Source organism: Drosophila arizonae, chromosome 3 (genome assembly GCF_054131065.1).
Source record: "Drosophila arizonae isolate 15081-1271.41 chromosome 3, UAZ_ARI_1.0, whole genome shotgun sequence".
In the NCBI taxonomy this organism is placed as follows: domain Eukaryota; kingdom Metazoa; phylum Arthropoda; class Insecta; order Diptera; family Drosophilidae; genus Drosophila; species Drosophila arizonae.
The window spans coordinates 27,609,668-27,630,620 of NC_142923.1; the positions used below are offsets into that span (position 1 = coordinate 27,609,668).

Sequence of the window (20,953 nt, forward strand, 5' to 3'; positions counted from 1 at the left end):
ACATGTCGAAAAATGTTGCACTTTATTAGGCTCACTTGAATAAGTTTGAGAACTTTGAATTAAATTTGTGGTTGATTGTAAATAATACATATTTGTACATGTTGGCATGCATGAAAATAAACATACATACATACATACATTAATATCAATACATATTTATTCCTGCCTTCATACATTTGCGCACCAAAATACTTACAATCACTCATATATATTTAAATTTATACAATGTTTTAATATATGTATATGTCTATCACATGCACAAAAACTTGCCTACATACAAATGTTTGGGCTATCTGGTCCTAAAAATTGTTTAGGTGAATTATGTATAAGAAAAGATTTGTTTGCTTTAGAGCTTTTCCCAATATAATATACAATATACAAATATATTGTATAAAATAATTAAATATTCATTCCTATTTCTATTCGTACATTTCGATCTGAAGGAAATATTTAAAATGGATGGAGAATAGTTTGGAAAATATTTTAATTTAATTTCGAATGTAAATTCAATTGGTTTAGTAATTCATCAACGACTTTTCTAGATTTTTGTTTAAATTTAGCATCAGCTGTGAAAATTCTCAGGAAAACAGCAACAGCTGCTTCTGTGCTTGTCAAGGCTCTGCGCATGTCCTGCAGCCTGTTTGCTAGGCTCAGCGAAAGAGAGAGAGAGAGAGAGAGAGAGAGAGAGAGAGAGGGAGAGAGCGCGCACTTGGCTGTTTTGACAGTTGACATAACCAGCCAGTCGAAAATATAGTGAAAGCGTGCAGAAATAACTCAGATCTTAGTGAAAGTCAAGTGTGAAAAGTTTCGGCTCATCTGCGGTGTAGTTAAGTGCACAATTCGCGCTGTGAAATGTATTAGAAAAAGGTGAAGAATGAAAATGTGGAGGCAAAGGCCAGAGCTTGCTCAAAATGGAATTTTTGCTGATGGCCATTTTGTCTCAGCATGGGCCGAAATGGGCTTTTGCTCCTTTCCTTAGCTGCAGCTTAGGCAGGAAAAGTCACATAAGCTTGAAACTGGAGTTCGCTTAAATTTAGCTGAGTTAAGCTTAAATCACAAATCAGGAAAAGCGCTGCACAGTTCTTTATTGATTTTTCCTCTTCAATTGGCCACACAAGGAAAGCTGTCAAGCAGCAGCGCTTACGCTCTCATTCTCCTTTACTTTCGCTCTCTCTCACTCTCTTTCTCTTCCTGTCTGTTTTGTTGTCATGCACTCTTTTCGCGGTTTGTTTTGCTACGCGTGTTTATTGCTCATCACAGCGTGCCAAATTTGTTTGCCTTTTCAGTTGCCGCAGAATAAGTAAAGAAAACGCCATGCCATGCCAAATACTTAGGATCAAGTGTTAACCCATAAGCCAAACAAAGCCACGCCACGCCAAGCCAAGTCAAGCAAATTTCCACAAGTGTCCAAGAACTAACCACGTACCCACTCACCCACCATCCGCTACCCACCTGCACTCCGTCATGTTAGGCAGCAGGAGCCCCCCAGCTTATAAGCCGCTCACATCGGGATCGGGGGGCTCCGCCAGCGCCATCAATCTCAGCTCCAGCTCAAAATCGAGCAGCAACAGCTCCCACAGCGGCCATTCCTATCCGCAGGCCTACGCCGGCCACTCCCACGCCTGCTACCATCATCAGCATCAGCATCAGCATCCCCATCAGCATCATAGCCAAGGAAGCCGCACGTCGTTAACACCAACCATGAAGCGAGGCAAGAAGAACTGGGGCAGTCGAGAGCGATCCAGCATGAGTTTCCTCATTGTCATTCTGTTTTTTGCTGTCTTTGGTCTCATCATATTGACCGAGGTAAGTCTATGAGTTTCTATGAAATAAGCGTCTCATCTTCTTCTTCTACTCTTCATTTATTTACATAATGATCCACTTAAATTTCTTGACATTAGGGAAAAAGCTTGAATTATAACAGGGTCATCCGCTGTTAATATCGTTGTATAACAATGTGAGATGGGATCAATTTCTGTTAATGGAAGCTTCAATATCGATAGTGCCATCGATAGTTTACCACCTCTATTATCTAGACTTTGTTGCCAGCCTACCTCTACTTACCCTAATTAATTTATAATTACAAACCGCAAACTAAGTGATCGAACAATGAATGTCAATGTTATTCAAAATACAATATATAATTATATGGATGGATATACATTTTAATCTCTCGCTCTCGCTCCACACAGTGCTGATAGTCAGGCAGTCAAAGCTAAAGCATTTTTATACCCTGAACCCACTTTCAATGGTAAATCAGGGTATAATGGTTTTGTTTAAAGTATGTAACAGGCAGAAGGAGGCGTGGCAGATCCCACAAAGTATATATATTCTTGATCAGGGCGACGAACTGAGTTGATTTTGCCTTGTCCGTCTGTCTGTCTGTCCGTCTGTCTGTCTGTCCGTTTGTCCGTCCGTCCGTCTGTCCGTATGCTTGAACGCGTCGATTTCCGAAGATATAAGAGGTAGAGACTTCAATTTTTTTTATATGTTCGTAATTACAGCGCGGATATCAAGTTTTAAAAATCGATAACTCATCCCGATCTTTTTTTTTTATAGATAAAAACCCCTATCGAAAACCAGTTATAAAATTATATCTTCTACACCTTTATTGTTAGAGTCTCCAAATTTTTAATGTATGCTTATATGCAATTTATACAATTTCGGTATTTATAAAATTTGCCTACCCCTATATTCACCCCCTCACCCTCACATTTGTAAAAGGCGTATTTCAAATACTATAGTGTTTCATGAAGATCGTATGTCCACAAAAAAAGTTATTAAACAAACATTAAGTTCTCATAGTAAGCGAACACTGTGCCCATGCGTGTTTATGCTTGTGTGTGTAAAATAGCTATTACTCCAAGGGTTCAGGGGAGCTTTCTTACCTGTTATATACTGAACTCATCGAAAATAGAGAATGTATAATGCCTTTGCTATAATGGGTGAATCAATATATAGTAATGTATGAATCAATATGGCTACATATATAGTTTGTCCGAGTCGAGCAATCTCGACTAGACCACTCTTGATTGATCGCTTATATTTTTATCTATCATAATATTTTTGAGTGATTGGCGACTACGAATAAAATAAAATATGATGAAAAAACCCAAATTAAAAAATATTTTTTGATTGTTTTTGCATTTGTGAACATTCAAATGTTTGGGGTCTAGAGGCTCTCTTAGTAGGGCTCCCCGATTAAAGTTTTTTACTTGCATCAATTTATTTGATTTGCATTCCGATTAATTGTGAAAGTGCTTTAATTTCGATATATAAATCGTTTTGGCCTCAGGCTCTATGAAGGTCGGGCACCCTGATTAGAGTCTTGTTCCCTGTCTATATATAATATAGTCGGCTAAGTTCAACTTCAAAGAAGTTTGTGAGCAAAGATATATGTCGTGGTTTATAAGTATGCATTGAGTAATTACAAAATTCTGTTTGATTGGAGAAAGGAGTTGCGATGCTCGGTTTATTTTAAATTCAGCGTGAAATTAATTATGGCAGCAGACGTTAATTAAAATTAAAATGCCAAAGTCGCCGCTAGAAATTGGCTAAAATTACGTCAGTCAGCCGTAAATTCATCCTAGACATCCACTCACTCCTCTTACCTCTTTCGCCTTCAGGTCTTCATGATCGACGAGCGCTCCCACAGTGGCCTGATGGCCATGCGGGCGGGCGGCGGGGGCGGAGCCAGCCTGGGCGGCCGCCTGGGCGACGCGATGCCGGATTATGATAATGTTAAGGTAAGTTTTGTTATGCAAATCTATGTGGGGCTGCCAGCCAAATGGTCAACAATTGCTCCGCCTGCCGGCGCGATACGTGGGCGTGGCAGCTTAACTACTGCGCCCATTTCATGGCGAGGGCCGTGGGAAAACAAAAGATGTCGCCACTCGCCACATTGCGCTGCATACCTTGCGGCTGGCGGGAGGCAAAGAGATTTGCATATTTGAGCGAGCAGCATAGCGCATAATGCATATGATTTACTTATCTTTTCATTTTTGGAGTCTCTTCTTTTTTCTTTCCGTGCAAACGAAGCAGATTTATTTGCAGTTTTGAAGCCAGAAACCAGAGGAGCAGCCATAGCCCATAAGCCGACAGTTTTCATATCTCATATCCAAGTGGGTTTCTCTTGAGCATGAATTGAGCAAGTAACAATCTAAATAATAAATGAAATTGTCTAAAATCTCGTAGATTTAGTGGCTATCGAGTTGCATTCCTTGAAAATTAAATTGTTAAGTATAAGTTAAGGGAGTTGCTCTGGGCTCATGATATTTTCCTCATTCTGAATCTCATTTATTGCATTGCATTTCTGATTTACTTTTGTGTTTGCAGGATGACTACGATCTGGACGACAGCATTCTGAGTGACAATAAATTGGGCTTCATACAGTTCCGTGACAATAAACTCAAAATTCAAGGTGAGTGGTAGATGGATAAATGGGTGGATGGGGGGATGGGGGATGGGGGATGGTAAATGGCAATCAGCGCCACACAATGCCATGCGAAATGTAATCAGAGACTGCCATGTCTGAGATAACAAAGGCCATCGAGTGCTGAGATGAAGCTCATGGATTTGAACAATTCACAGAAGCCGCAGGCGCCGATGGCCAACGTCCGAGGTATGCGGGCATGCTGCTCAATGGAGCCGGAGCGGGCGAGGGCAACGGCGCTGGCGCCTTTGGCGTGGGTGTTGCCGGCGTCAGCAATGGGCTGAGCATGCCGCTGATACCGTGGGGCCAGCTGCTGCCCGCCCAGGTGGAGGAGACACTGCCACATTTCCCGTTTGGCACGGCGCCCGGCGACGGCGCCTGGCAGGTTGTCAATGGCACCCGGTTCAAGTTCTTTGTCTACTCCGCCTACTTCGATCGACGCGATGGAGCACGCCTTGTGCGCGTTGTTGGCGCCACCAAAACACGTGGACCAGAGCGCGTCTGGTGCAGATTCTGGTACGGCCCGACCACCCACAACAGCAGCGAGGCAGCCCCCTCAGCAGCACGTGCCAAATACACCTCGGCCACGGTGATGGCTCGCGTTAAGGTGAGTTCAGTCAATAATCGCCCACCCATTACAAATAATAGCTCAAGGAAATGAACACGGATTGCGTGGCTCTATTGTAATTGAATTGTGGTTCTGAGCGGATGCGTTTAGTAGGCAAAAGGAAATCTCTATTAGATTATTTTTATATCCTGCAACCATTGAAAATGGAAAATCAGGAAATAATGCTCATGTTAAAATGTACATAACAGGCAGAAGGAGGCGTGGCAGGCCCATGGAGTATATACTTTCTGGATCACACGTCCGCGTGTATGAATGTGTCGATCTCAGCAGATATAGGAGCTAGAGACTTGAACTTTTCTTTCGTATATGGCAGGCACATATCGAGCTTGTTACGAACAATCGATAACTATTTCAATCGATTTAAGTCCTTTAAAATAAAGTTTCGACATTTTCCATATTGCACTTTGTATTGTATACGATTTAGATTTAAATTATATAATAGATTCCGGCTATACATTTTACCATACTCCCCTCAAAAAATTCGGCTTCAAATTAGAAGAGGTGCATAATAGTTCTCAAAATATAACAGAATTTGTAGTCATATATAGTTTTATCCATATCTGTGAGAAAAAAAGATTTTCTGATGCTTTCAGACTAGGTTTGCAGTTTGTTTATGTCATGAGAGAATCATTTAGAGATTCGTTCACTAGCTAGAGGGTATTCCAATGTTTAACTGATTACGTTTTATAGATCATACGCGAGAACTGGAATCTGAAGTACAGCGCGTGCTTCGTGCTCTGTCCGGTGCGAGCTCCACTGTTGGAGGTGCCCCAATTTGTGAGCGTGGTGTCCAGATTGCGAGCACCGCCCGGCAACTTGATAACGTTGCGCAACACTGATCAGGACCCGGACTTTGCTCAGCAGCCGGTGCCGCCAGCACCGAGCAATGCCAGCGCCGCGGGACACAGTGGAGCTTCGCGTCGACCCAGTGCGCAGGCACCGCCCAGCGGCGAGCAGATTCCTGACAGGATGGCCGTGTGCGTGAAGCCGTTTCACTTTAGCTACGATCAGGCCTTGTATCTGATGGAGTACTTGGAGTTCTATGCTCTACTGGGCGTCTCGCACTTCACCTTCTACAACCATACGCTTGGTCCGCACGCCTCCTGCGTGCTGCAGAGCTACCAGCAGGGCCAGGTGCCCGGCAACCTGACCGCCTTCGACTGGGAGCCGCTGCAGCCCGCCGAGGCAGCCGGCAATGCGACGCCGCGGGTGCTCAAGTCGCTGCACTACCAGCGACCCACGGTCAGCATTCTGCCCTGGAACCTGCGCATGCGCTCCCAGAAGGAGATACGCACCGAAGGTCTCTTTGCAGCCCTCAACGACTGCCTCTACCGCACAATGTACCGCTACAAGTATCTGGCGCTGGTCGATCTGGATGAGTTCATCGTACCGCGATACACGGACACGCTCAATGAATTGCTAAGGTGAATTAGGCAAGCCTGCTGAGCTGAGATGATTCACGTATTCACTTACCCCTTCCTCGACAGCTCGCTGAACCAGCGCTTTCGCAACCGCAACACCGGCGCCTATTCCTTCCAGAACGCCTTCTACTATCTGCAGTTCGCCGACGATCCGCTCGCCAGTTCGGGAATCTCGGGCGGCAGCGATCAGCTGGCCAGCGTGCGAGCCTCCCTGGTGACGCAGCGCAAGACGCGCAGGTGGATATGGTGTGACTGAATCTCCCGATCGCTGAGCTAATTCCAATCCATTTCCTACAGGCGCTACAAGCTGCATCCGCAAAAGCAACGCTCCAAATACATTTGCAAGCCCGAAGCTGTCGTCGAGGCGGGAAATCATTTCGTCTGGGAATTCTCCCCGGGCATGGGATCACTCAATGTGCCACCAAAGGAGGCCATATTGCAGCATTATCGGGTGAGTTGATGCATTAGTGGAACGCTTGTATTGGGTAAACAATAATGGGTGATCTTAAAGAAATATGTGTGCCATAGCAAACGTACTCTATTCTGCCCCATACATCTATTATGATCAGGAGTGTATATACACACATATTTCACATCCTTCTAATAATTCAGTTATATAATTTGTCTTGGCTGAACAATTCTTGTTTTCCTTGAGTGGACTCAGTCTTCAGCTTGGAATAACTTACAATATTGTAGAAAAATTAAGTACACATAACTATTACCTTTTATTCTTTTATATCCTTTGGCAGGTTTGTGAATTTGGTGGCAACGACTGCATCAAGGCGCCGTCTATACTGGATCGCACCACCACCAAGTACGTGAACCGCCTGGTGCAGCGCGTGGATGCCGTCTATCGGCATTTGAGGCACCGCTGCGATCTGCCGGCGCTGCCAACGCTGCCCAAGCGATCAAGCGCCCAGGCCCAGGAGCAACAGCACAACGAGAAGCCCAAGTTACTACAGCAGATGCGCGAATCGAACGCGCAGCAGAGCCAGAAGGAGCAGCATGATCACAAGGATCAGAATGCGCCTCTCAAGGCAGCAACGAGTGCCACAACGAAGCAACAGCAACAGCAACAGCAACAGCAGCAGCAGCAGGTAAGGAAGCCGATGACGACAACGACAGCCCCACTCCAGGGCAAGAGCGGAGCACAGAGTCCAGTGGGAGCAGCCACAGTGACGGCCAGGACAACAGCCAGCGATCCACTCAAGCAGCAGCTGCCGCCGCCGGCCAATGTGCGCAAGAAACGCAAACTGATCGTGTTTGAGTTGGATGATATGGGGGTACCCATAGCACGCGTCGAGTATCACTGAGAAACGGCTTTAGTTGGCGAAATAGTCGCTTAGGCGCCGGCCTCTTCCTGCATGTGCATTTGTGCCAATTAGTTGGATTAGTTGGAGTCTTAGCAGCGAATAAAGCAGAGCTTGATTGATTATTTTGAATAGGTTTTCTGAATAGGTCTTTGCCTTTGGGTTGTGCCTCAGTGCGGTTGTTCCACTACATTTTGCTCAATGTCATATCAGGAAACGAATAGCGAGGTTCTCACGAGGAGTCACGATGTCGCATTGATTTCTCATGACATTTACAGCCTATTTGCGTGTTTAACATTAACATTTGAGAATAACATTGGAGAGTTACTTTGGTCATCCTACAAATGTCTCAATATGGTATAAATATAACGAAATTATTCCTATGCAAAATTTGAACAAAATTCCTAAGGATAAAGTCAAACTGTTAGCATAAGTTTAGTGTAAGCGCCCAAACTTAAAAGTACTGTTAGCTATACGTATTAATTATATTCGGATATTTCAATTGCAACAATATTTACCGATCCTCAAGCTAAGCACCAAATACAACTGATAGAAACTATACTTAGCTAGTCCCTCTGGCCCGGTCTATCAAAGCGGAATCGGAGCTACCAATTAATTGAATAATCAACAGAACGAAACGAATTTTTAAATGCTTCAAAGTATCGCACATATTGGTATATATTTTTTTGCCTTGAACAGTAAATAGCACGCAGCAAGCGTAAGTTGCATCTATTAGATATATAAACCGATATTTATACAAAGTTTCTAGTCGTAACGCTCAGTAGTTCATAAGTGATAAAACATGCAAGTGTTTTCCAATGAATAACAGTCAATAAAATTGTGTGCAAAAAGAAAAAAACAAGTTTAATTTATTTTTAGTAGATTTTCGTTTTGGGATATTGTGTGTACAGCCTTCATTCCGTACAGGGAATTCATGAACCATATTTGGGTATAAGAGGTTTACAAATGTAAAGTTTTATAAACTCTTATAAATGTCTTATATACGCCATTTGCTACTAACTTATATCAGGTTTATAATATAACAAAATATCCTAAATGGATTGACAGATTATAGCTAGTATAACAACATAAATCTGTTCGTTTACATAATTCTGTGGCAATGTAAATCGGTTAGGTCTTACATTTTTGTCATATAATATTACAGATCTCAGCTGTGCTTGATTTGAATGCTTGTATAACAATTAGAATAGTTTGTTTTGCCTAGGTATACAAAATGCTATATAAATTGTATAACAACAAGCTTCCGCACTACTTGCAATCAAAATTGCTAAAGCTTTTGTTGATGCATTTGTTTGTATAAAAACTTTCGATTGGGAAGTTCTCATAACAAAATGTCCCAGCTTGATTTTGTTTTGCAATATGACAGTTTCTGGCTTAATAACATAAATGTAGTGCGAGCTTCTATGTCAGAATAAGCTTAGATACTTGACTTGAGCTTTATGACATTTTGTGCTACAGCTTTATTCTATATGCTTGTTGCGGAAATTTGCCTTGCGAAGGAAAGCTCGGAATGCTGGTATAACACAGAGTTGAAATAAAAATTTATGGTTATAAATGAATGGGGAAAAGGGAAAACACTTGGATGTAGGGGAATTTGTAAGAGGGGAAATTAAAAACAATCCATGTTTGAGTGAGAGCAATTTTATACATAATGAACGTAAAAGTCAACAAAGTGGTGCATAAATATAAATAGAAATAGAAAATTTTTTTATTTGTACAGCATTTCAGCCCAAATCCTATACTCATTTGTTTGTAGTTTTTGCAACAGATAAATTTGCATCACCTGATGGGCTCAAATGTTTGCGAACGCGCGCAACACGCAAACATTTGACCAGTTGTTAATAACTGAATTATGATTTAGCAATGTAAAACAATGAAAATCAAATACATAATCAAATGTAACCGTAAACTGTATTGCTGCTTGTCTATATGCCTGTAGAATATTATGGCAATTGCGTTAAAGCTGATATATAATTGACTTACTGCAGAGTTGATTGCTACATACCCTATAACAAGAGTTAAAGATTAGTACCTTATTTTGAACTAGGTTCAAGATAATTAAATCTCAATAAAAGTCGCAAGATTATCCACCATAAGACTAATTTCATATGACTCATTTGAATTAGTTAAAACCTAAGCATTAATTCCTCATTAACGAAATGGAGCCGCTGCAGTCAGACACCTATTAAAGTCATCTCTTCGTTTGTCGACTCGATCCGAGCATTTTCAATCTGTAGTCCACAAGGCAAGGGGGTTACGATAGAAAGGGCGCAAAAAAAGAGATACCGGAAATGTAACAGGAAACAAAATGACTTAATGCGCTGCAATTGCGTTCAGTCATAGCCATGGGATACGGGAAGCAGAGAGAGGTGACGTTCTGGCTGGCTGACGTTCCGGCTACGGAACACCGATGCACTTAAGCAGGCGGCGCACGTGGTGCTTGGGTCAGCGGAAAATGGCGAATGGCAAATGGCCAATGGCGAATAGTGAAGCGGCAAACGGTGAATAGCTTCATAATTGCAATGGAAACGAAATGGAAATGAATGCCCGCCACATGAGGCGGGCGTACCGCAAGGAAAATACGACGTTGCATTTATTGAGTAATCGAGTGATTTTTGCATTGAGCTACAATTTTTATTATGCTGCTTTAATGGCCCACCACCTATAGGATTATAGTGCTATAATGCTTTGAATCGGGAATTTCCCTTAGTGCGCAAGATATGATTAAGGTGTGTCTTCATCGCCACTGGATTCCGATGAGGCTGTTGTCGTCGTTGTCGCCGTTGTAGGATTAAACTTAATGATGTTCTTAATTTTTGCTTCACTTATTTCCTTATTTGCATTCAACTGCTCCAAAAAGATGTCAGAATTACCTTTAGCATATTTTCCTGCTTTGACCAGGGAATTGCTGCTCCTTATGATTGTTTGCAGATCGTTTTGTGCGTTGTTAAGCTTTACCTTTAAAAAGTTTACACTGGTCGTACAGCGATCGACGCTCATGGACCCTTCTAGACACTTGTACAATGTATTATTCAGCGTCCTAGCGTCTCTGGTGTAAATGTAAATTCTATCCTGAACTGTCTTCTCAAAAATACTTTTTTGTTGCTCGTAGTTGTTCAGAGTGCGCTCTAGATATACCGTAGAGAATTCGGTAAATAGTTTAATCGTATCCTGTGCCTGCCGTAGGCCAGCTGCATTGGTACTTTTTCTTGCGGTATCGAGTTGGATCGCTTTCCACGTCGACAATTCAGAAAGTGTATCGGTAATCGTCTTGTTGAGATCCTCGGGAAGCTGGCTGTTTATGTCGGTGAGTGCAGCCTCGAGCTCAGCAGCAACTTTGTTAAGAGATTTTAATGCTGTCAGCCCCGTCGTCAGTGCCTGCATGGGGTTTTCTTGGTTTTTTATTTCCTCTTCAAGAGCCGCAATATCGTCAGATAATTTTGCTGCTGATGCTGTTAAGTTACTAATAAATTTCTCAGATAAGCCACTCGATGAAGATTCAGATGAAGAGTCAGGTGAAGAATCAGTCGAAGATTCAGGGGAAGATTCAGAGGAAGATTCAGAGGAAGATTCCTGTGACGATTCAGGTGAAGCATTTCGTCTTGTCCTCCAGATTTTCCCGACAAGACTCTTACCACCTTCAATCAGCTTGGATCCTATGTTTCCAAAGAAAGAGGGATTTTCCAATAAATTATCGCCCTTGCCAGCAACTTCGGAGTCATCTTCGCTTGGGTCCGATATTGATTCGTTGGCAGAGTGCGATAAGTGTTCATCAATAATTTCATCTAGGTCTCTCTCAGATTCAACCATATCATCAGCCAACTGCTTCAGGAGGGATGAAGAAGAAATACTCTCATACCAACTTGTTGTTATCAGTGCTTTGCTGTTTTTCAGCGCGATTTCCAGTTTGCTTTTGCCAATGCTTAACTTTTCTACTGATTCCTTTACTCGGGCTGCGCACTGGACGGCGCTAATGGGGCCGTACTGACATTGGTTCAATTTGTCAATCAGCGCCGTAGCATCTTCTATATAGTTGAAGTTGCTTAAGATCTGCTGCACAAGCTCAATTTTTCTCAGCTCCATGTCACTCACGGCATCAATTAGATTCGGGATAGAGCGTGTAAGAACCTCTTGAATGATGTTGGTCGCCTTCTCGACGCCGGCACCATTGGTCTTACTGTTCACACGCTGCAGTTGCTCTTCTGCCCACAGCAGCAATGCATTTAGAGTGTTATTAACCTTGCCCATGTCCTCCGATATTTTATTGCTCACATCCAGGTATGCTGATTTCACGTTTGAGGCTGTCGAATAAAGTTCCTTTAGCGCTGCCAACCCACTAGTTAATGTCGTTCTCTTCAGCGGATTCAATTCAACTTTACTCTTTCCTTCAAGATCTTTAATTCTGCCCGAAATGTTGTCCAGTTGACTGGTTAATGAATCGGATATTGCGCCTGATATCTGTTTTCCAAACTGGGTCACATCATCGAGGAACTGGCCCTTCGCATCTTGTACATCTTGGAATAGGTCTTGAAGGCCAGCACCGTCTGTGCTTCCATTCAAAAGTTCCTTAAAGCGATTTTTGGCACTTTCACGTAGTCTAGATAATAATGATGCTTCATTGGATGCTCCAGATGATGATCCAGATGATCCTCCATTGGATGCTCCATTGGATGCTCCAGATGATGCTCCATTGGATGCTCCAGATGATGATCCATTGGATGTTCCAGATGATTCCCCATTGGATGCTCCATTGGATGCTCCAGATGATGCTCCATTGGATGCTCCAGATGATCCTCCATTGGATGCTCCAGAAGATCCTCCATTGGATGCTCCAGATGATGATCCATTGGATGCTCCAGATGATGATCCATTGGATGCTCCAGATGATGCTCCATTGGATGCTCCAGATGATCCTCCATTGGATGCTCCAGAAGATCCTCCATTGGATGCTCCAGATGATGATCCATTGGATGCTCCATTGGATGCTCCAGAAGATCCTCCATTGGATGCTCCAGATGATTCTCCATTGGATGCTCCAGATGATGCTCCATTGGATGCTCCAGATGATCCTCCATTGGATGCTCCATTGGATGCTCCAGAAGATCCTCCATTGGATGCTCCAGATGATTCCCCATTGGATGCTCCAGATGATGCTCCATTGGATGCTCCAGATGATGCTCCAGATGATCCTCCATTGGATGCTCCATTGGATGCTCCAGATGATGATCCATTGGATCCCGACGAGCCTCCGTTAGCATCTGTTGTGCTTGGATTGCGGCTAATGATGTCAACAAGATCCTTTTCGAATTTAAGTTTATTCTCGGCCAATTTTTTGAAGAACGATTCGTTGGATACTGTAGCTTTTATTCCCGCTTCGACCAAATTGTTGCCTTCCTTCCGTAAATTCAGCAACTCAGTTTTGGCGTCACGTAGATTCTCTATCGATTCCTCAATCAGTGATTTGCATCTAAAGATGCTGAAACGACCGCAACTGCTCATGTCCTCAATAAGTTTATTGACGAATTCGCTGTATTCATGGATTTTGTCGTTCAACTTTTGTTCATACAATGATTTCTTAACATCGAGCTCCAACAGTACGGCATTTAGCTCTTTAGAGACGCTTGATATGAACTTTGTTATAATGTCTTGCGCTTGTTTCAGGCCAGTTTCATCGGAAGCTTTTTCCACACGATCCAGTTGCTCCTTACTCCAGCTTAGCACATCGTTCGGTATTGCACCCAGTTGATCGTTTACTTTCTTCGCTAGCTTCTGATTTATATCGAAGAGCTTCAGTTCCGTGGCTTCTGAGTTGAGCTGCTCAAGCAGTTCCAGTCCACTGCTCAGTGCCTTACGCTTTATAGGGTTCCTTTCAGAAGCAACGTCTCTTTGGAACTTTGTAATGCTGGAAGTGAGGCTTTGCGATAAGTCCTTAATGCCTGTCGTTAATGATTCCGATATTCCATTGGATAGATCTTCCCCTAGCTGCAATGCATCCGCTAAGAAGTTTCCATTCGCTTTGTCCAGTCGGTTCAGAAGGTCCTTATTATTGGCAGCGCCATCCCGAGTTGCACTCCTTAGTCCTTCGATAATACTATTGCCGCCGTCTTTCAGATCGCCCCATATGTCATTAAATATCTCAAAACTGCGCTTACTCCAAATGCCCCTAGCGCCTAAGCACAGCGTCAGCAGTAGCAAAGTCAGCTTGGGCGACTGCATCTCGTTAGCTGAGCCAGTTCCAGTTCATCGTCGACTTCGCCATTTCCGCGCCTTTTATAGCGCCAGCCGGACGGCAGTGCGCGGATATTTGAGCACGCTATTTGCTCTCGTTCTGTGATCAAATATTTAAGCAGCTGATACAACCGACTCACTAATATTTGCCCACTATTGTCCGCTTTGCACATACACTGGGAGCACACATGCGGGCGAGTGTTGTGTAACAAAAAATATAATTATAATACAAAAATAAAAGATAAATAAAAATGCATTTAAACTTATGTATATGTATGTATAGGAGAAATCTGCCGTATTCAGTGAGAGCAATAGAAATTATGCATATAGCTGTCGTAGGTATTTGAGCTAGTGATGGCATAACATTTATTAATCGATTATTGATTCTAATTAATCGCTGAAAAACGATTAGTAGTTAAACAAGTGCGTTTTTATTGTTATTTAAGATGTTGCATATTGTAAATTGAACAGCAAAGAAAATAATTAAATGTTTAAAAAATGCAAAAATGAAAGTTTCCGTAAAAATAATCTAGACACCGGCGCGATTACTTTTTGAAATAATCGATTATGGTTTCATTTAATCACAGTCCATATTGCGACACAATTACATCGCCAATGGAAGCAAAATAATTGATTATTGTTTACATTGATATCAGCTTAATGCACAACACGTCATCATCACTTCAGCTTTGGTAAATCTCTCTGAGGTAGCTCAACTGTCATATGGACATTTCAGAGTTACAGCCTAAGGAGAATTGCCAGACATACATACATACATACATATGTACTTTCTGTAGAAGAAAATTGGTTCGTCAGGGAAAGCTTTAGCCGATGGAAATTTGTAGGAAATTTGATTGCACATCACATTCATTTACTGTGTCATCGTGTGTCGACAAACTTCATAATTTGTGTTGCATGAATTGATTTAATTTGGGCAATTTAAGAATAATTCCGATGCGAGTCGTCCCACATATGCGACCGACAAAGGCAGATACAACCTTTGCATTTCATTTCATTTAGCAATTTGAGGCACACAAGGGGCGACCCTTGCCTTACTTTGTGCATAAATAACTAAATCGGCATGCAAGGCATTCGGCAAAGCCTTTATGCATGCGGATGCTTGTACTTTAAATACAAATAGTGCAATGATCAGCTGCCTAATACCCTAGCTCATGCATATTGGAATAATGCATCGATGCAGCTCATTGCCATGGATGATATCAATATTACTGTTAAAATCCACTAATTATAGACGATATAAAAAAAAAGAATCTTTATTTCAATTTTTTTATTTTTTTTTTTTAATATTCTTCATACTGCATATTAAACTGATATACCCGTTTCACTCACATTTGACTGTAATATACAGTCATATACAGTTACATTTGTCTCTGGTCTGCATTGGATCGGGCCTTTGCATGGGGCTTTTCAAGGTAGCCGTGGGCGACGTACGGCATGAGCATTTTATTAGTCTGCTGTTTGTTTTGTTTAATTATGCTGTCATTAAGTTTGTCACACACACATGCACACACGCACACATGCAGATGAGAGGCAAGGACAACTGTTAAACAAAAGCTTACATGTCTAAACGCAATTATTGCCGAGCTGCGAACGAAGAGCAACGGGCATCAGACAGTGGAACGTTGCCCTGGGACAATACGCTCTGCATGCTTTAGCTTATATGTATAGCTTTTTATGTGGCTGGATTGCGGTGGGCGTATGGGCGCGTGGGCGTGCTGGCTGGCTATCCAGAGTCCGGGCTGTCGGACTGCCCCTCTGTCCGCTCTGCGACAAGTCGCACAGAGTCCGTTGGCCACTCTCGGCCAGACATTTAATTTGCATTTTCCACTAATTGGCTTGCATACGGTACATTCTCGCTTCGCTTAATTAATTTAATTAGAAATATGTTTTGGCACAAAGAAAGACTCTACCATTTCCATTCCCCCTCCCCCCCCCATCGCTCTCTCTCTTTCTCTGTCTCTGTGAGTGTGTGTGTGTGTGGTGCTCTGCAGAATGATAATTAGCAGAGTATTTGGTGGCTTATCAGTTTATACTCGAAAACTTTGACGATAAATTTTCCTTTGAATATTAAGGGCATATTAATTATCGGCTTTTGGACAAAAAAATATCCAATTATGAAATATTTTTAAATATGTATAGAAATATATAAATGAAATAATATAATTATTCGCGGAAAGTCAGGTTTCTATATCACTACTGAATTTTGATTCAGATACGCCCAAATAAATATTGCTTACATATATAAATTTATATTCGTAAATTCTAGTTTGCTTTTAAGTATTGATCAGCTTGACAATATTTAATCACGCATTTCACTTGTGTTTCTCTTGGGCTGATCAGCATTTGAAATTTGAGTGAATGTGAAAGTCAGAAACAGCTCCTAGTGGTTCGCTGTTCTGTGTAGTTTCGCTTTAAATATTATTTTCTATATGGGATCTTTGAAATTTTGAATTTACTTACGTGGAACCACAGCTATTAGGTCCCCATCCATAATCATATCTTAATCAGGTGTGAATTTCATAATAGGTCAGTGATCCATTGAATTGCCTGCATTGCCAGAATCAACTCCCAATGATTTCAGCTGCAGTTTACCTCTTTTGCTTCAATTCAAAAGTTACTTTACTGAGCATACCATACTCTCATAATAAAGTCTTTCATATACACATAAAAATCCGCTCAGTTTACCAGAGTCAACTTGAAGACGTTATGTCACTCTCCAGTCGGAATGAATTGGCCTCAAATCACATGAATCTGAAAGGAGCTTTAGCAAGGAACTCTTATTTTCTATATACCTGTTAATTTTCCTATGCAACTTGATGTTATAATTTCCTGGCTTTCTATTTCGTCCTTAGTGTCTTAATTTGATCAGCATTTTTATGAATTCCAAAACTTCCAAATCATTTTTATTCAACTGTATAGTTAGTTACTTGTTATTAGTTTATTAGCAATTTGCTGAAATGGCTATGAGCTATATAACAATTATAGATCATATTCGCAATTGTAGTTCAAGAGATTCGCTCACATTATTCTCCACTGCTCTCAAAGAATCCTGCTATATCAGGAGTAAAGCGTATGGCTTATTTTCTTGTTACTTACTTAACAATATTAATCAATCTTTTGGAGATTTATATATATATTTGCCCGCTGTTAATGGGAATGGTCTACCTGGCTGGGCTTCCTCGCCTGCATTATCCAGCTACCCAGACCTAGAGCTATGAGCTCGTGGTTCTATGTAAGTGCACCTCAGTTTCAGCGCTCTGGCGCTGGGAATGCTTTTATGTAGTTTTCTGACCTCAGGTCCAGCAGTGAATGGCCAGCCACAGGGACAGCGGGGAAGGGGTGGTGGGTGGTGGGTGCTGGGTCGGTGGGGATGCTGCCATGGCATCGCATCGCATGGCAATCGCGGCCATTAAGTCATTTTGTTTCCTGTAACAGTTCCGGTATCTTTTTAGCAACTCCGTGCCGTTAGTGGGGCTGCGCCAATGAGCTGCCCTGGAGCTCTGTAAATGCTTTTAAAGTAGGTGGCTGCTTGTTCAATTTATTGCCCCACCAAATGCATAGTTGCTGTTGTTCGCTTTGTTGTCGTTGTTGTTGTTGTTGTTGTTGTTGTTGTTGTTGTTGTTGTTGTTCGCCAGCCAGCCAAATGCAACTGCCTTTCAAATTGCAGCACATAAAGTGTTGCCCAGAAATCAACTTGCACTCTTTATGCCCAGCACAGATAAAGCTCTGCCAGAACTTAACATTAACGATACGCCTTGGCCACTTAAATGCTCGCAATGAATGTCCAAGCAGATAACATTTCCTGCGCTCAAATATTTATTAATCATAATTTGTTGACTTGCACGAGGCAAACATGTTCAGCCTCAAGAGGAGCTTTAACTGGAGTAAAAAATGCAATTTAATGCGCTCGCTCATCTGGAGCTTTGAGAGCAGAGTGGCGCAGTGGAAACGTGCTGGGCCCATAACCTAGAGGTCTGAGGATCGACAACTTGCTCTGCTAGGGGAAAGAGTTTTTCTATTTTATTTTTTAGTTTGTTTTTAGAAACGGCAGACGATACAAGTTTAACCAACATTTATAGCAAAGTCACACATACGGATATGGCGTCTAACGGTTGGTCACTTATAACCGGATTGCATTATGTTGTATTTGGAGTAATTCAGTAGAGGATCCTGAACGAAAGGGATTTGTGCTGTTCATCAAAAAGGCCTGAATGTGTCTTTTATAATTGTAGAGAAAGGCAGGGCCACTTAGCTTGAGAGTAATATTATAAGTTCTGTATTTGTATGCTCCCCATTAGTGTTACGGCTTAAGGCATATATTGCTAATATATATGTATGTGTGTATGTATTTGTGTTGTATCTTTGGCGTATGTGCTGTATGAGTATTATGCGAAAGAATTCATTCTTGGGAATTCGGTAATCTCCCTTTACGTAAATATTTATATTGTGAGACCTATCTCGAGACCCTAGCGATCGTTATCCTAGTTGGTTTTGCTCTGCGCAAGGTTTTTGGCACTAGATGTCGCTTTACTGTCACAATCATAGCATTCTTGTAGAAAGCAACTGACGAAAGTACACGAAAACGAAATATGAGAAATTTTGGTTTGTTGCCGAAGATCGTGCAATAAATAAACGGGTGCATAGATCATTTGTTTCATTTGTTACAACCAGAAAGAAATTCACAATCTCGAAGTTTGTTGCAATACGATAAAAAATATAATTGTGCATTATAGTTTATTTACTTTTTATTAAATGTATATGTATGGGTATATTATTATATCAAATATAAATGTATCACTTTTCATTGGCAAGAGTTCACTGGTCTCATCCAGTTTATGTATTTATCGATTGTTATATTGACTCTTTTCTACAATCTCACAAACATTTCTGCGCCATTCCGTACGTTTGGCACACTTGACATGATGGAGCATGACAGGGCAAACACTTGGCCGTAGATGAAGTCATAGCATGGCAATACCAACATTTATTTTGGATGCATGCATTGGCGTTGCACTGATCATAAAATCGGTGCGATTCCCTCAGAGAGTTGCCTTTCCGCACACTCAATCACTTAAGTGGCCCAGCAGCTGTTGCTGAGATCTGCGCGCAGATACATTTCAGACGAATGCCCAGATGGGATGTTTTTCATTTATTTACTTTTTTAGCTGCTGCTGCCATCAACACTAATTTAAAAGCCTTCGTAAAAATCAGAGTGAAGTGCGTGCAGAGATTGCAGTGGAATGGTTTTTCATGCACACCTTTGTCTAAGTGAATTCAGCCAACAGTGAAAATATGTGTGCATTAGTTTGCATATGCCGGAGGGCAGGCCTAAGCTCAAGCCAAAGCCGAAGCCCGCCAGAAACAAAACTGAAACCTATGCATTGCTCATACGCCGCGTTGCTCATACGACGCTCTGGCCGAGTCCAGTGCATTCTGCGGCCCCCTGGCGCACATGAGGCAGATTTAGTGTACCAGGTTTTTATCTTGTCGCGATGCTATGTGCCGCTTTGGTCGCTCTGGGGATCAAGCGGCAACAGCGGCAACAGCAGCAGCTACGAGCTACGAATGGCAACAACATTTGTTCATATGAAAATGCCTGACGCGCTTTACCTTCTCGCTCGCTGTATTGCCTGGCAATCCCATCTACAACTACCTACACTCCGGCTGCTAAATGTGTAACGGCAGTCACTTAGCGCACTCCTTCGTGCCCTTTAGCCACCGCTCCATGCGGTCGTTACTTCATTGGCACAATCCCCAGACTCTGGGCTGCTTGACTGCACCACAGTTCAGTTCGCCGTGTGTTTGGTTGCTTTCATTGTTTTGCTGTGCTTTTATGTATATATACGTATACATTTTCTTTCTTTTTATTTTCTCTTTTTTTACCTTTTTTTTTGTCACGTATTTCTCTTTAATGCGCTGCGGATTTGCTGTGAAATATGCCAGCACAGAGACCCAAACATACGAACCGAAACGACTGTTTGTGTATCTGTATGTGTGTGTGCGCGAGTGTAAAGTGTGTGCCCCTATCTGAGCACAATCCCGGTTGGCACTGCGGCCCAGCACTTTTATGGTAATTAAGTTTATGCTAATTTAACTTATTGCCACTAAGTTGGCCCACATATGCGGCCAGCCGCAAATGCTGAAGTCGGATTCTCGCACTCCGAATCGCTATCCGAATCGCCAGCACGTGCCGCCATCTAGCGGCTGGCATTGAAAATGCATTAAAACGCAACACTAAATTGAATCGTCGCGCATTAAATCGCCCATTAAATCCAAAGTAATTTATTTAATTAAAGCCAACACTCTGCAACAAAGCTAAGGCTATCAGTGTCGACAACACTATGCTACAGACAAACTGTTTCAGTCGGGCATTTCCAGACTGCTGATACTCGTTCAAGGCTCAATTTATTGTAAAATTATTATATAAGCATGGCCCCATGGGCAGAGTATAGGTATACTTTGTACTATTTATACATTCATATGGAAACATAAATAATGTAAATACAAATATTTAAAAATTAAGTAAATAAAAGGATAAATAAATATGTGGGATTAGCTCTCTCATTTATTTTATTTTTATTGTACTCTATATATATTTTATTGTACTCTATATATAATTTTGGTATATATTTTAGTGAAAGAAATAAGATAAGTATAAGTATAAGACAAGCAGTTCCAAATCTCTTACTTGAATGGTTCTCTAAAACGCGATCTAGCTGACGTCTCAACAATATTTGAGTACTTTTTAAATTGAGGATACCAATGCATATATGCTTTAAATTTCAAGTATCTAACTTCAATTAGGGCAGAATAATTTTAGTGCATGCAGACGACATTAAGCAAAACCAATATATTCCTTTCGATTCGTAATAGATATACATAAATCCACCCC

At 41.8% G+C, this 20,953-nt stretch overlaps 1 protein-coding gene across 2 annotated transcripts; it reads left to right on the top strand.

Annotated features, from left to right (window-relative positions):
- The first annotated feature begins 697 nt into the window (after positions 1 to 697).
- LOC108610307 (uncharacterized) lies at positions 698 to 8,647 on the top strand. Of its 2 annotated transcripts, none has more exons than XM_089464267.1 (9): positions 698 to 867; positions 1,261 to 1,806; positions 3,627 to 3,746; positions 4,336 to 4,420; positions 4,591 to 5,039; positions 5,751 to 6,484; positions 6,548 to 6,718; positions 6,779 to 6,932; positions 7,231 to 8,647. In XM_089464267.1, the coding sequence occupies exons 2-9, from the start codon at positions 1,465 to 1,467 to the stop codon at positions 7,792 to 7,794; spliced, it is 2,619 nt and encodes an 872-aa protein (XP_089320393.1). In that variant the 5' UTR covers positions 698 to 867; positions 1,261 to 1,464; the 3' UTR covers positions 7,795 to 8,647. The 2 variants fall into 2 exon arrangements, with proteins under 2 accessions (XP_089320393.1, XP_017857804.1); XM_018002315.2 differs by having other exon boundaries at positions 1,287 to 1,806.
- The last annotated feature ends 12,306 nt before the right edge of the window (positions 8,648 to 20,953 follow it).